At 35.9% G+C, this 22,960-nt stretch overlaps 1 protein-coding gene across 19 annotated transcripts in view; it reads right to left on the bottom strand.

Annotated features, from left to right (window-relative positions):
• LOC120526032 (liprin-alpha-1-like) overlaps nt 1-22,960 on the bottom strand; it is a 175,019-nt gene that overhangs the window by 91,123 nt on the left and 60,936 nt on the right. For all 19 annotated transcript variants that reach the window (XM_039748928.1, XM_039748942.1, XM_039748962.1 and 16 more), the window contains exons 3-9: nt 14,514-14,615; nt 13,953-14,117; nt 11,611-11,685; nt 9,449-9,553; nt 7,704-7,925; nt 7,281-7,427; nt 3,421-3,555 (exon numbers count right to left, since the gene is read on the bottom strand). In XM_039748928.1, coding sequence (XP_039604862.1) covers nt 3,421-3,555; nt 7,281-7,427; nt 7,704-7,925; nt 9,449-9,553; nt 11,611-11,685; nt 13,953-14,117; nt 14,514-14,615 — 951 coding nt within the window. The remainder of the gene's footprint in view (nt 1-3,420; nt 3,556-7,280; nt 7,428-7,703; nt 7,926-9,448; nt 9,554-11,610; nt 11,686-13,952; nt 14,118-14,513; nt 14,616-22,960) is intronic.

Genomic DNA, 22,960 nt, shown 5'->3' with positions numbered 1-22,960 from the left:
TTATCTTAAAACTGATCCAGCTGTTAATCCCAATGTGCAGCGGCAGGCAGCAACTACCACACAGAACACAAATTATATTATATTATATTACTATATTATATTATTATATTATATTTCAGTTCTCGGAGAATTTAGAATCCTTAGATTTATAGTTGACATCACTTTCATGGTGCATGTATATTACATTTTATAAATAAATTGTTAACTTCATTTAAATACTGTTAATAATTACATAAGGGGAAGCAGCACGGTGGCGGAGCGGTAGTTTCACAGTGCGCTCCAGTTTCCTTCCAAGGACATGGGATTTGGTGATATTAAAAGGACACTCGTGTATGCGTTTGTTTGTATTCACCTTGCAATGATGAGCTGATGCCCTATCTAGAGATTGTTTTTGCCTCTGGCCCGATGCTTGCTGGAATGGTTGCATCCCTAGATTGATGGATGCAATCATTAAACATCTATCCCTTTCAGAGACACTGTGGCATGGTGCCCTGGGAATTTAATGGATGCTTCAGGCAATTCACAACACAGCAAAGTCGAACGTTGTTTTCTCACCATGATAAAATCTCCCAGTGCAACCTGATGGAATCTTCCAAATTTACATCAAGTACGTGAGCAAGTATAAACAGTACACAGCTCACGCAGCAGTGGTGTCTGGCGGGAGCATGCATCGTGTGATGAATAAACCTAGCCTAAGTGGAGGAGGACCTGCAGAATGGTTACTATGAGGCAAGGGGGTACTTAGACAAGATGGGACAATGCAGCAGAAAGGAAGGTGACAGGGACAGAGTGCAGTGAAGGCAGGTGGAGGGTAAGGTGCTACCTTATAGAAGTCAGTTGCAAGGGCTTTACAACATTATTTCTGGCCAGAGCTTCAAGGCACTGAGCATTGAAGAGCCATCTGTGATGCCAACAAATTGGCAAAGAGAGCTAAAAAGAGGAGACACATAGGGCAATGAAGCCAATTAGCCATCTGGACATCTAGATGATGATGATGATGAAAGACCAGAAACATCCAATGATCCCAGGAGCATCACTTTGTTAAATTCAAGCTCAGTGAAAAATAATTTTTGCTACAATAAAGAGAGCAAAAGTAAATTATCCACAGTCCAAATGAAAAACAGATCTTTAGCAGTAAAGGGACTTTCTATAAAGTATATAATTAGCCTATATGCGATTAGGCAGTGTTTCTCTAATTGATATACTACTAAAAATACTACATTCTCAAATTGTGCTTTAACACTAGAATTACCAGAGCCTACGAAAAAACTCGTAATTCCGTCCCACCTTAAACTGCTTCTTAAATCCCTTCACACCTCTCCGCCAGCGCCCTTTGTCTTCTAAATGTGCTGATAAAGAGAAGCCGGCTATTCCATCCCCCCACCAATTTAGAACGTGCACGAACTTCTCTCAGCTCATGCCTTGATTGAGTATCTGGGAGTGAAGTGGAGTTTTAGAGTGAAATAATAGATCGTTGTTTGGAACACACGCATTTCATGTCTGTTCCGTTTCTACAGTAATCTGTGTCAACACATTGTTAAAACAGAAACTTTTTTATATTCTAGTAGTAGATGACAAAATGTAGGCATAAACTATATAATGTATGAAGCCTGAAGTCCAAATAGCAAAGAAACATTTTCACAAGAATAACACAATTGCACTTTTATTCAAACATATAACTGCAGAAAGAAAAAGCCGCCTTAACATGCGACATTGACATCACTTTACTATAACTGACTCTGTGGTTCAATAGATACAGCCCCGCTTGAATCAAGGGTCACGGGTTCGATCCTGCCCCTCCGTTTGAGAAGTAAACTGTTCTTACTCTTACTGTTTTAGAATAAAACATACTTTTGATTTCAGTCTGTAACAGCCGGTGCAATTTATGATCTTTGTAAAGGTTAGCTTTTTTTTTTTTATTCACTTTTCACTCTCTCAGTCGCGTTCAGAATCAATCCATACAACCCCATCTGACACGGCTGTTTTCACTAAAGACGCGCTATAGCTCTGCAGTGTACCACGATGCATACTAACGCACAATCACCATACCCCGGTTCTGACACACAAACGCTGGCGAGGAAAAGGCGATGGAAAAAGTGCACTTGAATAAAAGTGCACTTTTGTTATACTTTTACACCAATATATGTTCCTGTGTTTGAACGACACGGGCAGATGGGGAGTGTCTGATGATTGCATATAGCGCCGGTTGGTCTTTACCATTCTTTCTTCTGCATGTCATGGGTGCAAAAGAAAAAGCATACAGCAACATGCGGGACTGGCAGGAACACTCAATAAAACTGAATAAAAAGAAACCAAGTTACGGTGAGATACGAAGAAGGCAGCCTCGCCAGCGTTTGTGTGTCAGAACCTGGGTATGGTGATTGTGCGTTAGTATGCATCGTGGTACACTGCAGAGCTATAGCTGTCTTTAGTGAAAACAGCCGTGTCAGATGGGGTTGTATGGATTGATTCTGAACGCGACTGAGAGAGTGAAAAGTGAATAAAAAAAAAAAAGCTAACCTTTACAAAGATCATAAATTGCACCGGCTGTTACAGACTGAAATCAAAAGTATGTTTTTATTCTAAAACAGTAAGAGTAAGAACAGTTTACTTCTCAAAACGGAGGGGCGCAGGATCGAACCCGTGACCCCTTGATTCCCAAGCGGGGGCTGTATCTATTGAACCACAGAGTCAGTTATAGTAAAGTGATGTCAATGTCGCATGTTAAGGCGGCTTTTTCTTTCTGCAGTTATATGTTTGAATAAAAGTGCAATTGTGTTATTCTTGTGAAAATGTTTCTTTGCTATTTGGACTTCAGGCTTCATACATTATATAGTTTATGCCTACATTTTGTCATCTACTACTAGAATATAAAAAAGTTTCTGTTTTAACAATGTGTTGACACAGATTACTGTAGAAACGGAACAGACATGAAATGCGTGTGTTCCAAACAACGATCTATTATTTCACTCTAAAACTCCACTTCACTCCCAGATACTCAATCAAGGCATGAGCTGAGAGAAGTTCGTGCACGTTCTAAATTGGTGGGGGGATGGAATAGCCGGCTTCTCTTTATCAGCACATTTAGAAGACAAAGGGCGCTGGCGGAGAGGTGTGAAGGGATTTAAGAAGCAGTTTAAGGTGGGACGGAATTACGAGTTTTTTCGTAGGCTCTGGTAATTCTAGTGTTAAGCTTCTCAAACAGTAATCAACAATTTTGAAAAATGATAAGCAAGGCTATTCCACATTGCTTTTGTTTTTTTTAATAAAATGATCCTGGGCCAAAATTCTGTTATACATAAAGAACCAAGTCTGTATCAAAGTTAAGGTACAAAGTGCTGGCAAAACATATTAAATTCTATTAATGTTAACAATTTTGGCTTTAACTCTTTAGAATGGCCATATGGACAAATGGCTTACCTTTGTAAGTGCTGCTACTCTCTGTGCAAGTTCAGCTTCTACTTCTGGTAGAGTTTCTGCTTTCCTTAGGGTCTGTTGTAGTTTTTGCTCAGCTAATTCTAGCCTTTCTTGCAACTGTCGACTTTTCTCTTCACTCTAGAAGGAAAAAAAAAATAAATAAGCTGTTGCTTAAATTTTGAAGAACACTTGCTTTGACAGGGTTTCATTTAGGTATCAGTGTGCATAAAACTGATAATTTACTTGGTATTTATTATACACTTGCTTTAATGCTTTTGCTACTTGGGATATACAGAAATGCACTGGCAAAACATGCATACCCTATATAGTTAGTAATGTAATGAAAGAATGCCTGTTCTGTGCTACCTCTCTGCCTATATTAAAACATCTGTACTAAACTTTAACATGATTAAAACAAAATGCATTTTTTTTTTTGTTTAGTGTTGAATTCTTCTCACTTGACTGGAAGGAACGTACACACTTGACCTCTCCATCAATAGTTGTCACTGGATGGCTGAAGCACACATCAACGACACCAGCATTTTTTTTTTTTCTACTTTCATGTGGCCGCTTCATCCCAGAAAGGGCATGGACTTCCTGTAAAAAAAACGCTTCCAAAAACTCTTTTGCTTTCCTTTAGCAGTATTTAGGGGTATTAGCATTGATTTTAATTAAACAAGAATTTGCCCAAAAAAGCATGAAAACTGCTGCATTCATGGGTTTTCAGAACCGTTCACTGCTAAAATGCTTAGATGGGAATTGCGTCATTGAAAATAATAGCAAGTATATTTTCATTGGGTTTAGGACAGTTCTGGTCTAGTGCTAAAACACTAGAAAAGGGCTTTGATGTTATGGGTCCTTAATAAAAAGCAGTAGGATGTTTTTTTTCCATGGTATCAAATAGGTATTGAGTATCATAAAATGTTACTGGTAGTGGCATCAAATGCTAAAGTTCTGGTATTGTGACATCTCTAGTATAGACTAATAACTAAAAACATGTACTATAATTATTAGCTATCAGTTTCTCTAGTATAGATTAATAAATAAAAAACATGTACTATAAGGTTAATTCACAGGTCTTAATTGAGCCAATGTGAGGGGAAATGTCTAAAATAACCACAAAAACAAATTATATATTTTAACACACAGCTAATTAGACGGGTACAGAATTGAGCAAATATCAACAAGTGACCAAGACAAACGAATTCTAGCACTATTTTCTTTGAATTGCTCAGTTGCCTTTAAAATTATTTAATATGTTGGAAATTTAAGGCAAGGATGCTCTGATTGATAGGCCCCCCAATCAAAATCGAATGAGTTTCACTAATAGAAGACTCCATCAGTGATCAGTAAAAAGGCCAGTCACAAAAAATATTTACAGCTCCTGATTTTCAAAGAGTCATGGTAATTTAGTTGGAGTGCTCGATTATGCAAGTAGTTGCAGGTAGTTAAACATGCTTGCAGGCTCTTTATTTGTAAAATGTTTTTCTTTTGCAGCAAATTTCCTTAAGTGTAAACAAAGAGCAGTGAGTGGAAGCTTGTTTCATCAGCGAACGAGAAGTGACTGGTATATTATCCTTTATGTTAAAGAAAGTGGAGTAACAGACTGTATATTAAAAAAAAAAAAAAAAAGTAAATCGGAGAAGTCATCCTGTGCAACTAGACAAAACGGCAAAAAAAGCTACGTCCAGGAATTCAGACCTTTAATTTGTCCTTTAAATTAAAACCAACACTGCTTCAGTTTGGACAGTGTGCTTGTTTAAAATGGAGAAGCTTACAATTTTAATTGGAAAAATGTAAACAAGAGGCTTTGTTTAAATATTTGTACTGTGTTTACTGTTTGTTGCTGTGTGTCATACAGCATAAGGTTTGGTAATAAACAATTAGTACATAATCCATATTTTAGAATTACACCTCAAGAATTATGAATGTGTAGTTGACACACTGAAGAAAAAAAAACAGTTGTATAAGTATGGTAAATGTATCTTAACAAAAAGCTGTAGTCCAATTAATGATTTTAAATGATTAAAACATACAAGTACACATATACAGGTAAAATTCCATTACAGCAAATATCTTCAAAATTTTCATTACAACAAAGTATTTTTATGGTCCCGACAGCTTCCCCATATGACACGAGCCTATAGAAATCTTGTTACTACGAAGCACATTCAACAGATACTTTTATTAGATTACAACGAAAGACCTTGAAATGCCTGAATGAATTATCCACAGAGCAGTTAGTTCTGTGGCCACAGCTCAGTTGTGCACAATGATGCCCAAACTGAAACACTAATTATTTTTCCTTTCTTCGAACATTCCTCGTACTATTTTGGTTTTTTTTTGCCTTTTGTTTCCTGTGGTTTTCAGTGATACCTTTTGCTTATTGCTCATCAACATTTGAAAAACATCCATTGGAATTTAACTCATTGTCACCCTTCTATAGAAATAGTAGACATGAAAAAATGATAACAGTTCATATTAGAAAAAAAATATATATTTTTTGCAGCTCTTGATTGTGCCGAAAAGAAAAAAAAAAAAAAGATGTTGCCAGTGAATTCAGAATTTCGGCATCGACACTTTCAACTTTCTTGAAAGACAGAGCAAAAAAAGTTGAAAAATCTCGGGTTGCAAACATATGTGACGTAGAAAATGCAGTTTTTATGTGGTTCGGTGATGCTTGTTCAAGAAACATTCCTATTAATGCAGCACTCATTCAAGAAAATGTGTGGTTTCTAAACTCTCTTCGGACCTCCCCCAACTAGACAGCAAGCCGAAGAGCGTCCCAAACTGCAATCTCTATGTCTGTACAGGGCAAAAGCAGGCTCACAGATATGCCGAGTCTCTCCGCCAAAGGTTTATAACTGTGCTGCCCACAACGTGATTCTACATTTAGATAATGTTTGCATTGAATTCCCCCACCCAATTGTATGGCAGTGCTTCAGTCATTAGATTTGGGCATCATTCACACCCTAAAAGTGTATTATCGCAAGGAAATGCTGAGAAAAATTCTCGTCAGCATAACTTGTAGACAGAACGAGATTAAAATTAACACAAAACTATTGAAATGATTGCAAACGCCTGGATACAAGTTAAAGAAAGCACTATAGTAACAAATATAGAATCTCATCACAACAAAAGGTTTGTTACAAAGAAATATTTTTAGGTCCCTGGGAGTTCATTGTAATGGAATTTTACTTATATTTAAATTTAAGCAGCGTTTAATGGCCAAAATATCAATTAACTGTGTGAGAATACATATACATTTGTTGTTAAAGAAATGGTAAAAAGTATGGATTTTAACAAAGCTTTGTTTCAGATAGGTAAATTACATTTAAAAAAAAAAAAACTAAACAATGTCAGCTTATAATTATGAGAAGCATTTTATTTTCTTTTATGGCACATATATTATTAATAAATACTTTTGTACATATTTCATTAGTTAAAGTATGTATATTAAGGAAATTGTTTTTAATTTTGTATTTTATGGCATTTTATGAACAAGCAGCAGGCAGAATTTAATTTTGTTAATAAAAAAACAAATGGTTAACACCTGTTATTTGTCTAGTTATGCAGGAGATTAGTATAAAAGGTTATAGGGATAAATAGAAAAAAAAAAAAAAAAGAAAATCAAAACTGGCAATTAAATGACATGAAATCAGTGATCTGTAACGGCCTTAAAAAAAATAAAAATAAAAAATTTGTTTGTAATTTGTTTTTGAAACTAAAAGAGTTATATTAAAAAAAAACCACACATTTTGAACCCAATGAAATAAAGGGGGGAAACTTTTCTGCAAACTAAAACAGGCCAATTAAAAGAAACCAACACCACTTCAGATAAAAGTATTAAAAAGAAAAATTACCTGTCTGTACAATGCCTCTTTGTTAGCAATTTCATTTTCAAGTTTATCGTTGAGATCATGTACTGAGGTGGCTTCACGTTGTGCAGCGAGGTAGCGTTTTTCAAGAGTTGTTATTCTCTCCTCCATATCTTCTTTTTGTGCCATTGCCTATTTAACAAGTCACATTAATAAGCTACAAATAAACATTGAACTGAGTAATTCCTTTGAACTACATCATTTTTGCAAGATAATATATGCTTCAACTAAGAAACAGATATATAGGTTAAATTTTAAAAAACACTTCAATGGCAATAAAGAAATATCTTTATATGAACCGTACATTATTAAGACGACACACAAAATACTATAGATCATTTTGATCACTGCAACAAAAAGTTTTAGACTGAACACTTGTGTTCTCGTTTGTATAAGTTGTGTTCTTACCTCTCGAAGTTCTCTCTGAAACTTGGTGTTAACTTCCTCAGACTTAATGAGATCCTTACGAGCTGTATCAAGATCCTCTTCTAGCTCTACTACTTTGCTTGACAGAGTTGCTAATCTCTCCTTCATTTGACAAAGTTCTTTATTCAGCCTTTCAATGACCTCTTGAAGCTCCAGTACTTTTGCAAGATCTTCTTCATGCTTGAGTGATTCATCAGAGGATCTCTAAAGTGAAATGAAAATTTTCGACAACAGCGGAGAAAACATTTAAATAAACTGAATAAACTTATTTTCCATAAACGTAAAATTACAAATGTTACTAATTCATCTATTTATCCTTTCATTAATTTCCACAGTCATGGGGAACTTAAGTTCAACCTACTATCTATGTAGCCGCAATTCATAACAATGCACTCTAATACTGACTCATATGAAACCAATAATGATTAATCTAAGGCATAGCTCTTTTGTATATATGAGCGAAAATTGGCAAAGACATACCACTTCAACTGAAATGGTCAGTGAAGAGTCCACCTCTAACAATCAGTACAGACTGATCAAAACTGATGACAACTGAGGAAGCTACACACAGGAAAATCCATAAGACCAGAAGGAGACGATCCTCTGGTTTATAAGGCATGTGTTGACCACTTCTGTGTTATCCTCTGTCACCTATTCAGTCTACCCCCCTAAGGCTCCTGAAACTGTTGCTGCTGTGTAAAACATCCTGCACTGATTCCAGCTCCAAAGAAGGCAGGTGCCTCTTCATCTGATAACTACACACTAGTTGCACTTACACTACTGGTCAAAAATTTTACAACACATCAGTTTTACCAGTTTTTCTTCAAATTTAATCAGTTGAAATACAATGAATGACCTGAAATGGTGGAAATGCAAGCAGTAAAACTACCAGAGGTTTAAAAGTTTAGGTTAGCAAAACTGAAAAAAGTGAATATCAAAATATTACAAATGGGCCTTTTCCAAGGAACAACTGACAGATTACAACCTATAGATATTCTGCAAAAATTGAAGTTAAGCCGCACCAAAGATTTCCTATGTCCAATCACTATTCAGGGAGTGGATCCAGAGGTGCTCCAAATCAATGAGGAATGGAGACTTTTCTTATGAAGCTGCATTCCTTTACTGTAGGTAATGACATCCTTAACATCTTCTACAACTCTAATGGTCAATGAGATTTTCTACACAGTGGTGTGCTAGGCCAGTAACATTACTTCAAGAGAGGTCCACCAAATCAACAAACTAATTAAAAGGTCAGGCTCAGTTATGGGATACACTCTGGACCCCCTGGAGAATTAAAACGAAACTGAGTGGCATTATAAATATTGCCCTGCATTCTAATAGTATTTTACAACTGTTTTTCCTCTTGTGCTGCTTACACATTTATAACTCAACTTTGAGCTACCAGCTCATTTAAGTCAATATGTACTTCTATAGATTTCTGCAGATTTCATTTATATATTTTTAGAGCAACTGTTTAAATACTTTGCAAACCTAACGATTGTACATTTCCTTTAAGAATGATTATAAGCTACAAGATGCACAGTTTTGTTTGGAGTAATTTTTCTGTTCTGCAATTAACATTTTCATTTAAAAACTATTTGAATGGCTTATAATTTGCTAATTGGATATTTTATTCATAAATTTAAAGAGGGCACAAAATCTGTATTGCTTCAAACAAAAATCCAAAATGAAAACCAAATGCTAAATCAAACAGTTTTAAACCTTACATTTCCATTTGTGCTTGGTAAGCTTCCTGTGTTGTGATTCATTTCCATTGTTCCATCGTTGATAACCAGTTTCTTCAGGTTATTTTGCTCTTTTAAAATTGCTAGCTGCAATTTTTAAAATGACAGAATTACTACACTTTAAGTTGCATGTATAATTGACTATAAATATAGTAACCAGTACCTACAATTTAAGTAACACTAAAATACATACAACACACCCAGCACACTAAATGTGGGTAGCTTCAAAAGGAACTTTTTGAGGATGATTTATCAACCCAGTCTACAGCAGTGTTCAAATTTGTCCAGGTTATCTTGGCTGCAGGTTCAGAAGTTACAAATATTAAAAGGAGCTAAAGGTTTAGCTATGGTCCTGGTCTTTCACACATCTTGGTAGAAATAATATGTGGTATACATTTTAAAAATGGGAAACAGCAAGCAAGTTACAACTATAGGAAGTTTATGAAAGCAATTAACAGGATGCTAGAAATGATGTTTTATCTGAGTCTTTAGAACGGAAGACTACCTTAGACATGAAAGCATTAACTAGCGCTTAGTCCTCAAAAACATTTCCAAGAATGATTTACATTCTTCAAGGTGATCTTTAAGGTTAATGAGGATTATAAGGGTTTCCATGAAATATTTTTATGGAAGAATATGGAAGTTCAAATAATTTTTGGAAAAATAAATAACTGCACTGCATGAATTCTCAAGTAACAGAAGATCACAAATGTTATATTCATATTATAAGCTAAATGAACACTGTGGTAAATTGATGGAAACAATAAGGAAGAGATGAAGAGTCACATATTGGTACACCACCAGCATTGACTTCGATGAGGGAGATTGTGTTTCACGGATATGCTGGAATTCTATGAGGAAGCAACAAACATATATGACAATAAAGGTGCATAGTATATTTATTTTCTGGATTTTTAGATGTTTTTTGTTAAGGTACCACACTAGATAAGCCATAAAACTAAAAGTGGAAATTCAAGGTGCAATGTGTAGACGGATACAATATTGGTTTAAACACTGGGTTAGGGCGAGAGGAGCTTTTTTAAAATTAGGTGATAAAAAGTAATGATCTTTATGAATCAGAGCTGGGGCTGTTGCTCCTTTTAATACATTTATTATTCATTGACCTGTTCTAGAATATTACCAACAAGCTGGCTAAGTTTGGAGATGATACCAAACAAGTAGGTAGAATGGCAAATAATCAAGAATCAACGTAAACATTACGGGAGGGAAGCTTTGTCCAATTACATTTAAGTAAATGTAAGATAATGTACAGGAACTTGAACTTGAATATGCAACTCATAAGAAGGACAGTTGATTTGTCACTGTCTATATATCAAGACTGCGTACAGAACCAATAAAGGCGGCTTATAGTAAGGTAGGTTACATAGTATGATGTGTAGAGTACAAGTTAAGCGAAATTATGCTAAGTATGTTTAGTGCATTAGAGGGACTTCATCAGGAGTAAGAGTGTGTACTTTTGGTCTCCAAATTAAGATATGATTTGAGTTTTTAAAATTATGAAAGGAATTACTAAGGTGGTTCTCAGTGATTTTATATTAAGGTCTACAACAAGAAATTGGAGACACCGACAAATTTAAAGATAGATTCTGCACAGATATTAGAAATATTTTTCTTCACATAGAACCATAGAAAAATTAAACAAATTACCAAGTAATGTGGTAGAAAACAGGACTTTCAAAATGCAATTTGATGAGCTTTGTTAGGCTGAATGACCCATTCTCATCAAAACTGTTCCACTTTTATAATGCTTGGGATTCAGCTGCAGTCTTTCTATACAGTTCCAGAATTTGAGGACCAAGAGTTATGCTTTCATTCATGGTTTAAAAAAAAAAAAAAAAATGCTTAAGAGTGCTGTTAAAATCCCTTCAAGGGAGAATGTAAACAATTGATTGAAGTTTTCAGAGATGGAATATCAAAGCAAAACAGAACTTTCAATGCTATCCAGTTAAGACAATGAATGGGTATACCTGCTCTGTATTAAAATTTAATAAAGCCCTACCACCATGATCTATTTATAATATGTCTGAACTAACACACCTCAGGATGTTGCCATTATATCAGTGATCAGGATAAGTCGCACCATATGAGATGCAGGAGATACTGATGCGAGCTTTATTACTCACCTCTTTATGAGATGCAGTCAGCTGTTCTTCCAAGGCACTACATCGTTCTAGTGCAACTCTTAGTCTTTCCCTAACCTGTGTTAGAGAAAAATAAAATAATGACTTACCAGTGTTAATTTCCATTTTATACATTTTTGACAGTCTTCTCTTAATACAAGATAGTGCACAAACAACATTCCTAATTTTATGATTTTAAATATGTTCATAGAAAACTGTTACACAGGAAGAAGTAAAGGATATGTGCTTGTTTCCTTTGCTTATTCATTTGGACTATTTTATATGCAACCAATTGTAAACACAATGACGACATCTGTGCATGGTGACTGCAGGAACCATTTATTGAAAAGCATGAAAGGTGGGTATATATTCCAAATCGTAACCTCAGATCCTCAAATGGATGTCTCCTTAGAATTCCAAGAACAAAACTTAAAAGAAGTGGTGAGGCGGCCTTCTGCTCTTATGCACCTAAAATCTGGAATAGCCTGCCTATAGGAATTCGGCAGGCTAATACAGTAGAGCACTTTAAAACACTGCAGAAAACACATTACTTTAACATGACCTTCTCATAACTTCACTTTAACTTAATCCTGATACTCTGTATGTTCAATTCATCATAATAACTATTCATGGTGGCTCTAAAATTCGTACTGACCCCTACTCTCTTCTGTTTCTTTTTCCGGTTTCTTTGTGGTGGGGCCTGCGCCACCACCACCTACTCAAAGCATCATGATGCTCCAACATTGATGGACTAAAAGCCAGAAGTCTACGTGACCATCATCATCAAGTCCTTCCGTGAGAACCCTAAATCCAAAGAGGACTGTTTCATTTATGTTAGGTAGAATGCCCAGAGGGGACTGGATGGTCTCTTGGTCTGGAATCCCTACAGATTTTATTTTTTTCTTCAGCCGTCTGGAGTTTTTTTTTTTGTTTTTTCTGTCCACCCTGGCCATTGGACTTTACTCTTATTCTATGTTAATTAATGTTGACTTATTTTATTTTTCTTTGTAGCACTTTGAGCTACTTTTTGTATGAAAATGTGCTATATAAATAAATGTTGTTGTTGTGGTAATGGGGGTTTAAATTCAAAACATTTAGAGCTAAAGGGCAGATATGCAATCTGAACTTTTCTCGGCAGCCTTTTCTCTCATGGCAACACACAATCAGTATGCAGTAACATATTAAGAACCTAAGTAACAAGGACAAGAAATTACATTTCTAAACATTTGTGTTCTGGTGGCAAGCACATTAACTGAAACAGTGAAAAGTGTGTTTTAGGTCTCGCTGAAGAAACTCTTATGTTGATGAAACATGTTATGTTTGCCTTATATCATGATGTACCATTCTTCTGATAGTGCTGATTAATATGTCAAGGAGTTTACCAACAGCCAGTACTATCAACCCCATATGTAAGTATTCACAAACCATATTTAGGGGAACACGGGTGTATGGACATCCTAGTTAATGACATGCATAATTGTATGCTGCAAGTCTTGAAAACATTCTAAGGTTGTTACTGACGCAGGTGGGAATTTCTCCCTTGTTCCTGCACCTCTTACACCAGCCATTTCTGGCAACGAGTCAACATGGAAGAGAATACAACTGTCATTGATATCGTCAAGTTCCACCTGTTCAATAAGACTGTGTATCCACTGCGTTATCAACTCCCCATTCTCCATCTTTAGTGCTGGAAGAACACACTTGTTTAGAACACCTCTAGCCCAAACTGTGGACAAACCTTGTCTCAACTTTTGATGCTGATTAGTCATTTGGTTACTTTCAGTTTAGGTATGATTAACGGGATGGCTTGAAAAGAAATACAATACATTCAGAGTGAAATGCAAAAGGTTTGTTTTACTTTTGGTTATGACAAACATTCTATGGACATGAATTAAAATGCTTTTGTATTACATTGTAAACTGTGTGCCACAGTGAAAAGCAATCTCTCATTTGGTTGGCTTTTTTTTTTTTATTAATTTATGACAATAAAACCGTGCCAAAATTAAATGCACCATTAACATATGCATTACATTGCAGGATCATGTACTTAACAAGTTGGATTGCATTTATTTTTGCACACAAAAGATGGGCCACACATAAAACAAATACAAATTCATTATCACACTAGCAGAAAGGTCAAATTATGTTTTGCAGCAGAATTTTAACATGGCACAATATGCATTTGCTATAACAGATAATTTGCTGGAACTTTCTAAAACAGCATACCATAGTCAAACAAGACCAAAAAAGAATCCAAATTGTTAATTACATTTCTTCTTCATCCTAAAACATATTTAAAAGCAATGCTTAACCATCCACAAAGATCAGATACAAAAAGACAATACCTTTTCATCTAAAGCTTTGTGATGCTCAAATAAAGACTTTAGTGCTTTGAGAACCTCCACTTCACTAGATACTCCTGCCGGAGACTGTGCTTGCCTTTTTACCACTGTCATTCTGAGGGATCGCTCATGACGTGAGACAAGGCACTCCAAGTGTTCTAAAAGCAGCTGCAAACAGCAACATAACTTTAAATAAAAGGCACACATCATTTAAATACATAGCAGGTAAACAGGTAACAAGCGCTTGTTACACACTGTGTAAAGTAAACTAGAACTGTAAAAAAATTATTTGCAAGAACATAAAAACAATCTCATATATAAGATTTTCTGCATGACAAAAACATTGTTTACCCGCTAAGCAAGGTTTTTTTTTAAACAAGTAGAAATTCTACATATCAATAATCACTAGTTCAAGATTTCAACATGCCTTAAATTCAGATATACAAAAAGGAAGCCAATACTATGTTTTGTCTTTTATTATTTCATATAACAAAACAGCAATAAAAATAATCATAAGCTGTCTTGAAAGTGCATGCAATTTTGATTCAAATGTACTGCATTTACCCTTGTGTTATTTCTTTCTGCCTTTAATTCGGATATCTCTTCTTCCCGTTCCAGTAGTTGCTCTCTGCAAATATTAAGCTCCTTTGTAAGTGCTGCAAATTCCTAAAATATGAAATCAAGACAAAAAATATCAATTATTTTCGTTAAAAGAAAAAACATACAGATTAATTAAAAACAAAAATCATACAAAAGGATCCAGTAATAGACACTGTATTCCTAAAAGTGTTGCATAAAACAAGAGAGCTCACTCTAGCATGGTTAATCAAACAGCATATATTTAAATAGATTGCAGCTGTGAAATGCATGCTTATTTTAAAATGCATTCGTTCAGTCATACCAAATTCTAAAGAAAGAAACAAAGAAAAAAAAAACTTGACGGTTGCGATTTTACATCCAAGGCAATCAAAGATGTATGCAAAGGGAACGGCATTCCCAAAACTTTACCCAGTGAGGGAGGCACTGGATAATAGACTATAATTTGGATCCTCTCCTGGACACATTTCAGAGAATCTCAAATGAGATACACATTTAGGAAGAACAGTTTTTAGCTGAATTATGTTCAAAGTCTGCCAGATGGAAGAATTAGCTTTGTGGTTAGATGAATTCAATTATGTACCTAAAATTCTAGCAGAAAGCTTACTTTCCATTTATATTCTAACACCACATAAATATAAATTCCTTGAAATTCAATGGTAAAATCTTGAAATACTACCTTGAACTTCATTAAGGCCTCATCTACACATACCTGGGTATTTTTTTTTTAGTTTTCCTCTGTATCATTTAAAAAAATCTTCATCCAAATAAAAAAGGCAAAAATACACTGTCAAGAGCACAAAACATGCATAGATAAAGGGAATGTCACTTAGATTAATGTTCAACGCCCTTTTTTCAAATGTGTATTCAGAATTAAATTTGCGAAAATATGGGTTTCATGAACACTACTTGGCCATTTCACTATGAAATCAATAGATGAATCAATAAATGTAATCATAGGAGGCTTATAGGCTACGAGAAAAACTCAACTTTCTGTTCAAATAATACTTGGAATTTGTGGATGGCTGCCATATTTCTACACAAGTCCCAGTGAAACCCTGCTACAAGTTCCTCTACTTTGGACTCAGTTACAGGTAATTGTGTATAGACAGGACCCAATTGGACTATAGTTGCTTCACACACTTGCATTACTATTTTAGAAACCTTGCGTCTTGACAACCCAAAGGCATTTGCAGTCTTGCATAATCTCTCCTCATCTGCTAAATAGTAGAGTGTGCGAGCAACTTTTTAGACAATACTATATGGCACTGCCTTCAACTTCTAGCAAGCAAGGAGGTTGCCACCAGATTTGTGTAGAAAAGAAGATGCTACGCTTTTAAAATGATTAATTCTTTGATAATAATTATTTGCATTTGTATAGCGCTTTTCTCACTTCTCAAAGCGCTCAGCGATTGCAGGTTAAGGGCCTTGCTCAAGGGCCCAACAGAGCCGAGTCCCTTTAGGCATTTACGGGATTTGAACCGGCAACCTTCCCTAGCCTCTGACTGACAGATACAATCAGGCAAACACCTAAGTCCTATAGTATTTCTTCCCTGTCACCTCAATATTAACACCACACCAGGAAAATGCCCATATACTTATTATAATAACTATACTTACAAAGACAGTAAAATTAAATAATGACAAAAACACCACGAAGAAACCCCCACACAACGGTATTTATAGTCCTGGAAAAAGTCTTTACTATAGGTGATAGAACTGGTTCAGGAAATGTAAACAATTGTTAAAGAATGGAAGGACGTGGCGGAATATTTCCTTTTAATAAACTGTTTCCCTGAACTTGGACAGTGAATATAGTCCTATCATCAGAGTCCATAAATATAGTCTTAGGATGTGAATCTCTTCTCAAACACCATCGGTGGACTAGATTAGGAGGAAAAAGAACCCATCCTAGCACCTTCCTTCTCTGCTACGAATGCCCATATAATAAAAGGTTTAGGCGCTGCCAACAATGGAGTTGATCGGAAAATGGTACAATCAAAAAGTCCCGTCACATCCTTCGCTTTTGGTTTTAATTGGCATAGTGCACACAAACCACAAACTACAAATCCTACAAGCCCTTCTGCATCAGTGTAAGCCTTTTTAAAAGGCACAGACCCCAATTAACAAAAACAGGAATTGGCATGACCAGTGTTGTTATTCACATTTAAACAATCACTCCACAGGACATACAGTACGTACACACAAATAAAACCCCGTGTGGCCCTGCTACAACTCAAAGACAACAGCGGTGCCCCTGACAAATAAAAGTTCTTTTTAGCAATAACCACCTTTATTCTCAAAGTCTTCTCACCAACTAGAGGTCAGTGTCAGAGTGTTCAATGTAGCAGTGACCTCCATATCACATTCTTTTGCCTCTGTTGCTCCATATAGTGATGAACTAATTGTATGTTTCAATGTAAGATGTAAAAAGTCCTGCTCTCAACATTAACGCACGCTCTACTTTAGCTACAACTGCAATTGCATAAAATTGCCTCATATAAACAAAACTGATTATGGATCACACATTGATGTCAATCAAAGATGATACAACACCACCGGATACCAGAATTTTTCAAAAGGTTTGTTTTCAGGGACCTAAAATACAGTTTATGTGGATGAAAGGCCAAAACACATAAAAAAGCTACATTTTAAAAAAATATCCGGGTAAGTGTGGACAGGGTCTAAAACTACCCAGTATTGCTTCAGGAATAGATGGTGGAAGATGAGAAAAGCTATTTATGAAGAGAAAAAAAATTATATAAAGATCTCTAAAAAAATTAGATAACTAGTGACATCCATAATTAAAGCCAATACTTGGCCGATAAACATAAGGAGATTAGCACTGACTAACACAAAGCATAACGACTGACTTTTTCATTGCTAACCAAACACTTCTAACACCTTAGAAAGACTCCACTCATACATATGTATGTGTATGTGTGTATGATATTCGACCTCTGCTAATGTCTCACTGACACGGATTTGCAACTTATTAAAGAATAGAAAATGAAGAGTTTATAATGCTGCCACCTTTTTTCGGTCTACCAAATGCAGGGATATTCTGAAAAAGACAGCAGATTGGGGAGGATAGTCATTCTGACAATTTTAATTATCCCAGCTAGAATCAGAGAGGGTGGAGATGACAATTAGCAACCTATTTAAACATTTTTGCAATGTGATGAAAAGTATGTTTAAAGGGATCTTTTTGTTTGTAACCTTTTAAGCAATTAGCAAAGAGTGATGTAATTTAGCCAAGTATGTAACAGAATTTATGCATAAGAGAAAACACTTATTTACATTGATTTTAACAGAGATCTTAAATTCATATGAATAGCAAATAATAAAAGGTTGGCTAGTGACAAAATGCACCATATTTATACTAACCAAATCTTGTGGAATAAAGCAATTAAATACATGATATTATAATTCAACCAATCCTAAATACACATAATATGACAAGCTGACCACCTCATTTAACTCTATTAAAAACTTTGTTACATAGTTGAACCCATGGAGACAGATATTTCAAGACAGTGTGCTAAATGAAACAGTTGAACATTTCACACTAGATCCCTGCGACTGATGGTGGTAGAAAAAAAAAAAAAAACAGTACAAGAGAGACACTGGCAGAAATTTGTCTACTTATATTTGTAGAAGTTCCAATAAATAATTTTATTGCAGTTGAGCACCACAGGAAGCTGCCATTGTTACTTAACCATATGACACAGCACCGAGGTATATCTGTAAAACTGGAGATGAAAAAAATGCAGCAAAGATGGAGCAGCTGACTATACTCAATCTTAGCTCGAGTCTCTTATTTCTTTCTTGTTCTTTCCCAGGATCTTTATACTGCATGGGTGGTGAGCAGGTGAGTTCACGATAACACACAAAGTTCCAATGAGGAAACCAGCTGAACCGATCACGTCTGCATGTGAATGTATAAGACAATTTCCCTACCAACACCCAAGGGTTGCTCAGCTTGGTACACCAAACACAGCTGGTAGTGGGTTAGGGACTGTGACACCAATGCTGTCTGAAAGGCATTTAAAGATTTTGGTCTAAAATTATGTTAATTTAGCGCAGTGAGGCCGGAACTTGATTGCAGCATTCGCAGGTTGGATCTTGCCCTGGAAAAATTTTGGAGAATTGTAAACGAGAGATATGTACTTGATATATAATTGAGTAGAATAATTCTATGCTTTGCACATATGGAGCTTGAGTAAATTCTCTGCATTGCTATCTTCCACTCCTTTTCTGATATGTTGAGTGAGAGATCCTTTTCCCACTGTACTCTTGGATCTTTGAAAGGGAGGAACTGTTAAATGGTTTTATATATTTCAGAAATGCTGTCTGAGTCATCAAGACTGATCAATATTTTTTCCGGCACAGAGGTAGGTAGTAGGTGAGAAAAAATTGTGCAGGTTTTGTTTAACAAAGTTTCTAATTTGAAGGTAGTGAAAGAAATGCATTGCCGGAAAGTTACATTTTTAGTGTAATTTTTCGTACAATCCAAAGACGTTGTCTATGTACAGATCTCTTAAGTGATTTAATCCCGAAAGTTTTCCAGGCATTAAAAACTATATACGTTTCAGAGGGTGGAAAAAGGTGGTTATGTTGCAGAGGTACCATAGATAAAAGCTTCTCCATCTTGAAGTACTTCCTACATTGGTTCCATATTGAGTTTAGCACAATTCGGTTGTTAGTATATTGGCGAAAACTTGTACTTATTGGGGTGCAAAGCAAGGAGTATAAAGAAGTACTGCAGGATTTTATTTCTATTGTGGACCAAGCCTGTATCTGTTCCTCTATTTGTGTTGATGTCCGTGTTTTTATTGCTTGTATATTTGCTGCCCAGAAATAAAATTTAAAGTTAGGTAGAGCCATGCCACCTTCTGCCTTAGGTCTTTGTAGGGTCACCCTTTGGATACGTGGATGTTTTGAATTCCAAATAAATTAGGTTATGGTTGAATCTAATTTGTTAAAAAAAAAACAAAAAAAAAACTAATGTATATTGGAATATTTTCAATCTTAATACACACACAACCATTGACCCCTTAATATGCTTTACCACAGTACTGTATAGAATAAAGTAATAAAAAAGTGAAATAATAATAATATAAAAAAAAAATCTTAGAAGGCATGTGCAAAACATAGTTCTTGTTCACTTTTTATTATTTTGCACAATACAGATAAAGACATGACTTGAACAACATCCCAGCTAATGACATCACACTTTAATGACAGAGCTTCCACAGAGATACAAGAAGCTCAAAACGCTGTTGTAAGCGGTCATGCTACAGTATGTTATTAATGTATTATTACTGTATTTCAAGTACCATTAACATATGTGATGTATTATGCTAATGTTAGGTTAGATTACTTGAAGTTAGGTTAGCTTAGGATATACTGTACATCAGGTCAGATGTACAGTATAATTTGACACAAAAGCACACCATGGCATGCAGCTAGGTTTTCAAAACAAAAATCAATAAACAAAATGAATAAACAAAGCACCTACTATATACACAAAGAACTGTATGTATCTCCACTACTCAGTTAAATAAGTAGCACAGATCTACATTAAAGCCTGAAGACCTGGTCAATAGATGCAATCTGGCGTTCGCACCCTGGTTTTATATTGGAAGCCCTTTTGACTATCCAATCCGCCTTTGCGTTTTCAACGGACTTCCAATAATCACTCGTCAGGATGCGCACCATTCATCATCATCTGCTCAGGTACATTCCACCCTATTTAAATATTCCTGCTCTCTCGCACACGTGTACCCGTCTGTTTTGGCAACTTGTGGACTCCATGTTCAGCCTTTGTTAAGTACTATTTTACTTTCTCCCACTTTCACTTCTATACTTTGCCACATGTGTGAATTCCCTTTCTGCTGGCTATTTAAAACTGAGCTTTCTATCCTTCCACACTTGGCCATCAGAAACCATGAGCGCACTTGAAAAACAGACTCAGATGCGTGCCTTGGTGTCTGCAAATTGGAGCTTCACGGCTTGCTCTTGGAGCAGCTGTAGGCCACCAGGCAGCCCTTCAAACATCCCGGCACTCAAAATGCCGCTAAAACTTTGTACTGCTACTGGGTTAATCTGAATAGGGGTGCTAAAACAGGTAAAAAAATCTATTCCTTTTACATTTTTTTTTTTTTAAATGTCTGTGATAAGCCAAACAGCTGTCTCTTTATTTGCATTATTTATGGCCTCTGAATTTGGCTTACCACAAGCATATATTTTGCGACTCTGTGCAGGCACTACACACTGATGTCAGCAGCAGGATTAGCCTACTGTGGGACAGAGTACTGTGAAGCCCTATAACAAACTTATTTAGCTCTTCAGAGGAGTTGCTGGAGAGTGCCAAAGCGAAGATCTGGGATCTTTAGTTTTGGTTGTAGCATTAGTACAGCAGGGGTGGGGGGTAAGGGATTCAGAAGACGCTGGTGGAGCTTCGAAATCATGGAGCTGGGAAAATGTGGCAGATCGAGTTGCCTTGGACCCCCAGACAAGCTGTGTGAAGCAGAGCTGGGGGTAAAACTATGCAGGCAAAGGATGAGGCATATTGCTGTGGCGATATGGGACAGCCATGGAGGGAGTCTCAAAAGTAAGAACCACTCCTGGAACAGTACTTGCAGCATCATTTCAGTGAAGGAAAACAACTGAGATGCCAGTATATATGCAGCTCCACACAAGGAAGTTTACCTGCTCACTTATAATCAACAGGTCGCTGGACAGACGCACAGTGTTTAACAACAATAATGAGCGAACCTGGGTAAACTTTGTGAAATCATGGAAATGTTAAGGAATTTTGCTGGACTCTGGAAAATGCTTTGAAGTCAATGGGGAAGAAAGAAATGAACTAGCTTTGAGTGCATTATAATGGTCCAATGGTCTTTTAAGTACCCCTTAGGGCTAGGGAAAAGTTTGCCAACTATGCTGGAACACCTATTGTAGACAAATATATGACCTGAAATGTGAGGCAGCAGTGCTAACCACTGATCCACCATGCATCAAACAACAAAAGACGCTGACAGAATCAATATCACAGAAAAAATGCAAACAAACTAGAAATAAAAAGATAACAGAGCTCCAATCGTGGGGCCGACATTAGCCAAGCTGCAAATTAGCATCATATGACTGGCTTGGTCCATTGTTTGAGGTCACGGCTCCAGGCACAGTGGGGTTACTGGTACATATACAGTGGATACAGATGTACAGATTTACAGCATAGTCTTCCTTAAAATATTATTTCTCTCTAGTCTCCAATTTCTTTGTTTCCTATTTTAGTTTAAACAGGGTTGTTTATAATTGGAGTTATAAGTTCATTGATATGCATCTGTTTTTCTAAAATATTAGTCCTTTCTTCACATTCATAATAATGTTGTTGTAAGCTGCTCTGTTACACTTGTAACTAAAGGCATTTACACATTCATTGCCCCGTTTGTTTTGTTCAGAATCAGGGGATGATGTATTGCTTTCTTCCATATTCTAGTTCGTTCATTTACATTTTTAATGCTGCCAATTTTCAAGTAAACAAAACATCAATAAACATCCTGTTGGCGTGTCCTGAACTTCTTTCATTAGGCAGAAACATTTTTTCTTTGAGTTTGGCAAATAAACAAAATAATTATAAAGACGCAGTTGAACAAACACACCTCTACCAGCAAAATGCCTATTACCTAACAACTTAAAGAATACTTTAAAATATTGTATTATGCATGGTACAAAAAGGACACACTGCAAATAAGCAAGTGTAGAAAAGGCGGCAAGTTCTCTCAAAGGCATACACTTCAGCTTCGGTTTAACAACAGTAGGTATTCATTTGACTGTATGATGATGCCAGTAGCCACCATATGAACATAGGTGCAATTTATGCTCTCACCATTCATGTTTACTCTCTTAACTCATATAACTACTAATAAATGTTTAGTTTGAAATGTTTCACTTACTATATACAACAGCATGTACAATCATAAAATATGTTAAAGATGGTACACCTCTATATCTGCATAAATGCCCAAAATGTGATCACATTGAGAGGTCATTCCACCTGCATGCATCACTTTTGTGGTGTGAGGATTATGGGTCTTAACAAGGAAAAAAAAATTCTCGATCAACTACTGAGATCTGTGTGATTAACTCTTATACCCTTCTATTCTACAATTTATTTTTATGTTTAAAAAAAAAAAAAATTGAGGATTTGTCCAATTAATCGACCATTTTCCAAAGATCTCTGGAGATAAATTAGTCTCAAATTGTTACTAGAGAAATCTATACTAATAAAAGACAAAGCCCTCACTGACTCACTCACTGACTCATCACTAATTCTCCAACTTCCCGTGTAGGTAGAAGGCTGAAATTCTAGGAACTCCAAAAAGCGCTGAAGAAAACATGCATTATAC

Source organism: Polypterus senegalus, chromosome 1 (genome assembly GCF_016835505.1).
Source record: "Polypterus senegalus isolate Bchr_013 chromosome 1, ASM1683550v1, whole genome shotgun sequence".
NCBI classification, from domain to species: Eukaryota; Metazoa; Chordata; class Cladistia; order Polypteriformes; family Polypteridae; genus Polypterus; species Polypterus senegalus.
The sequence above is the reverse complement of the archived record's forward strand: the minus strand, read 5'-3'. Positions and strand labels throughout refer to the sequence as shown.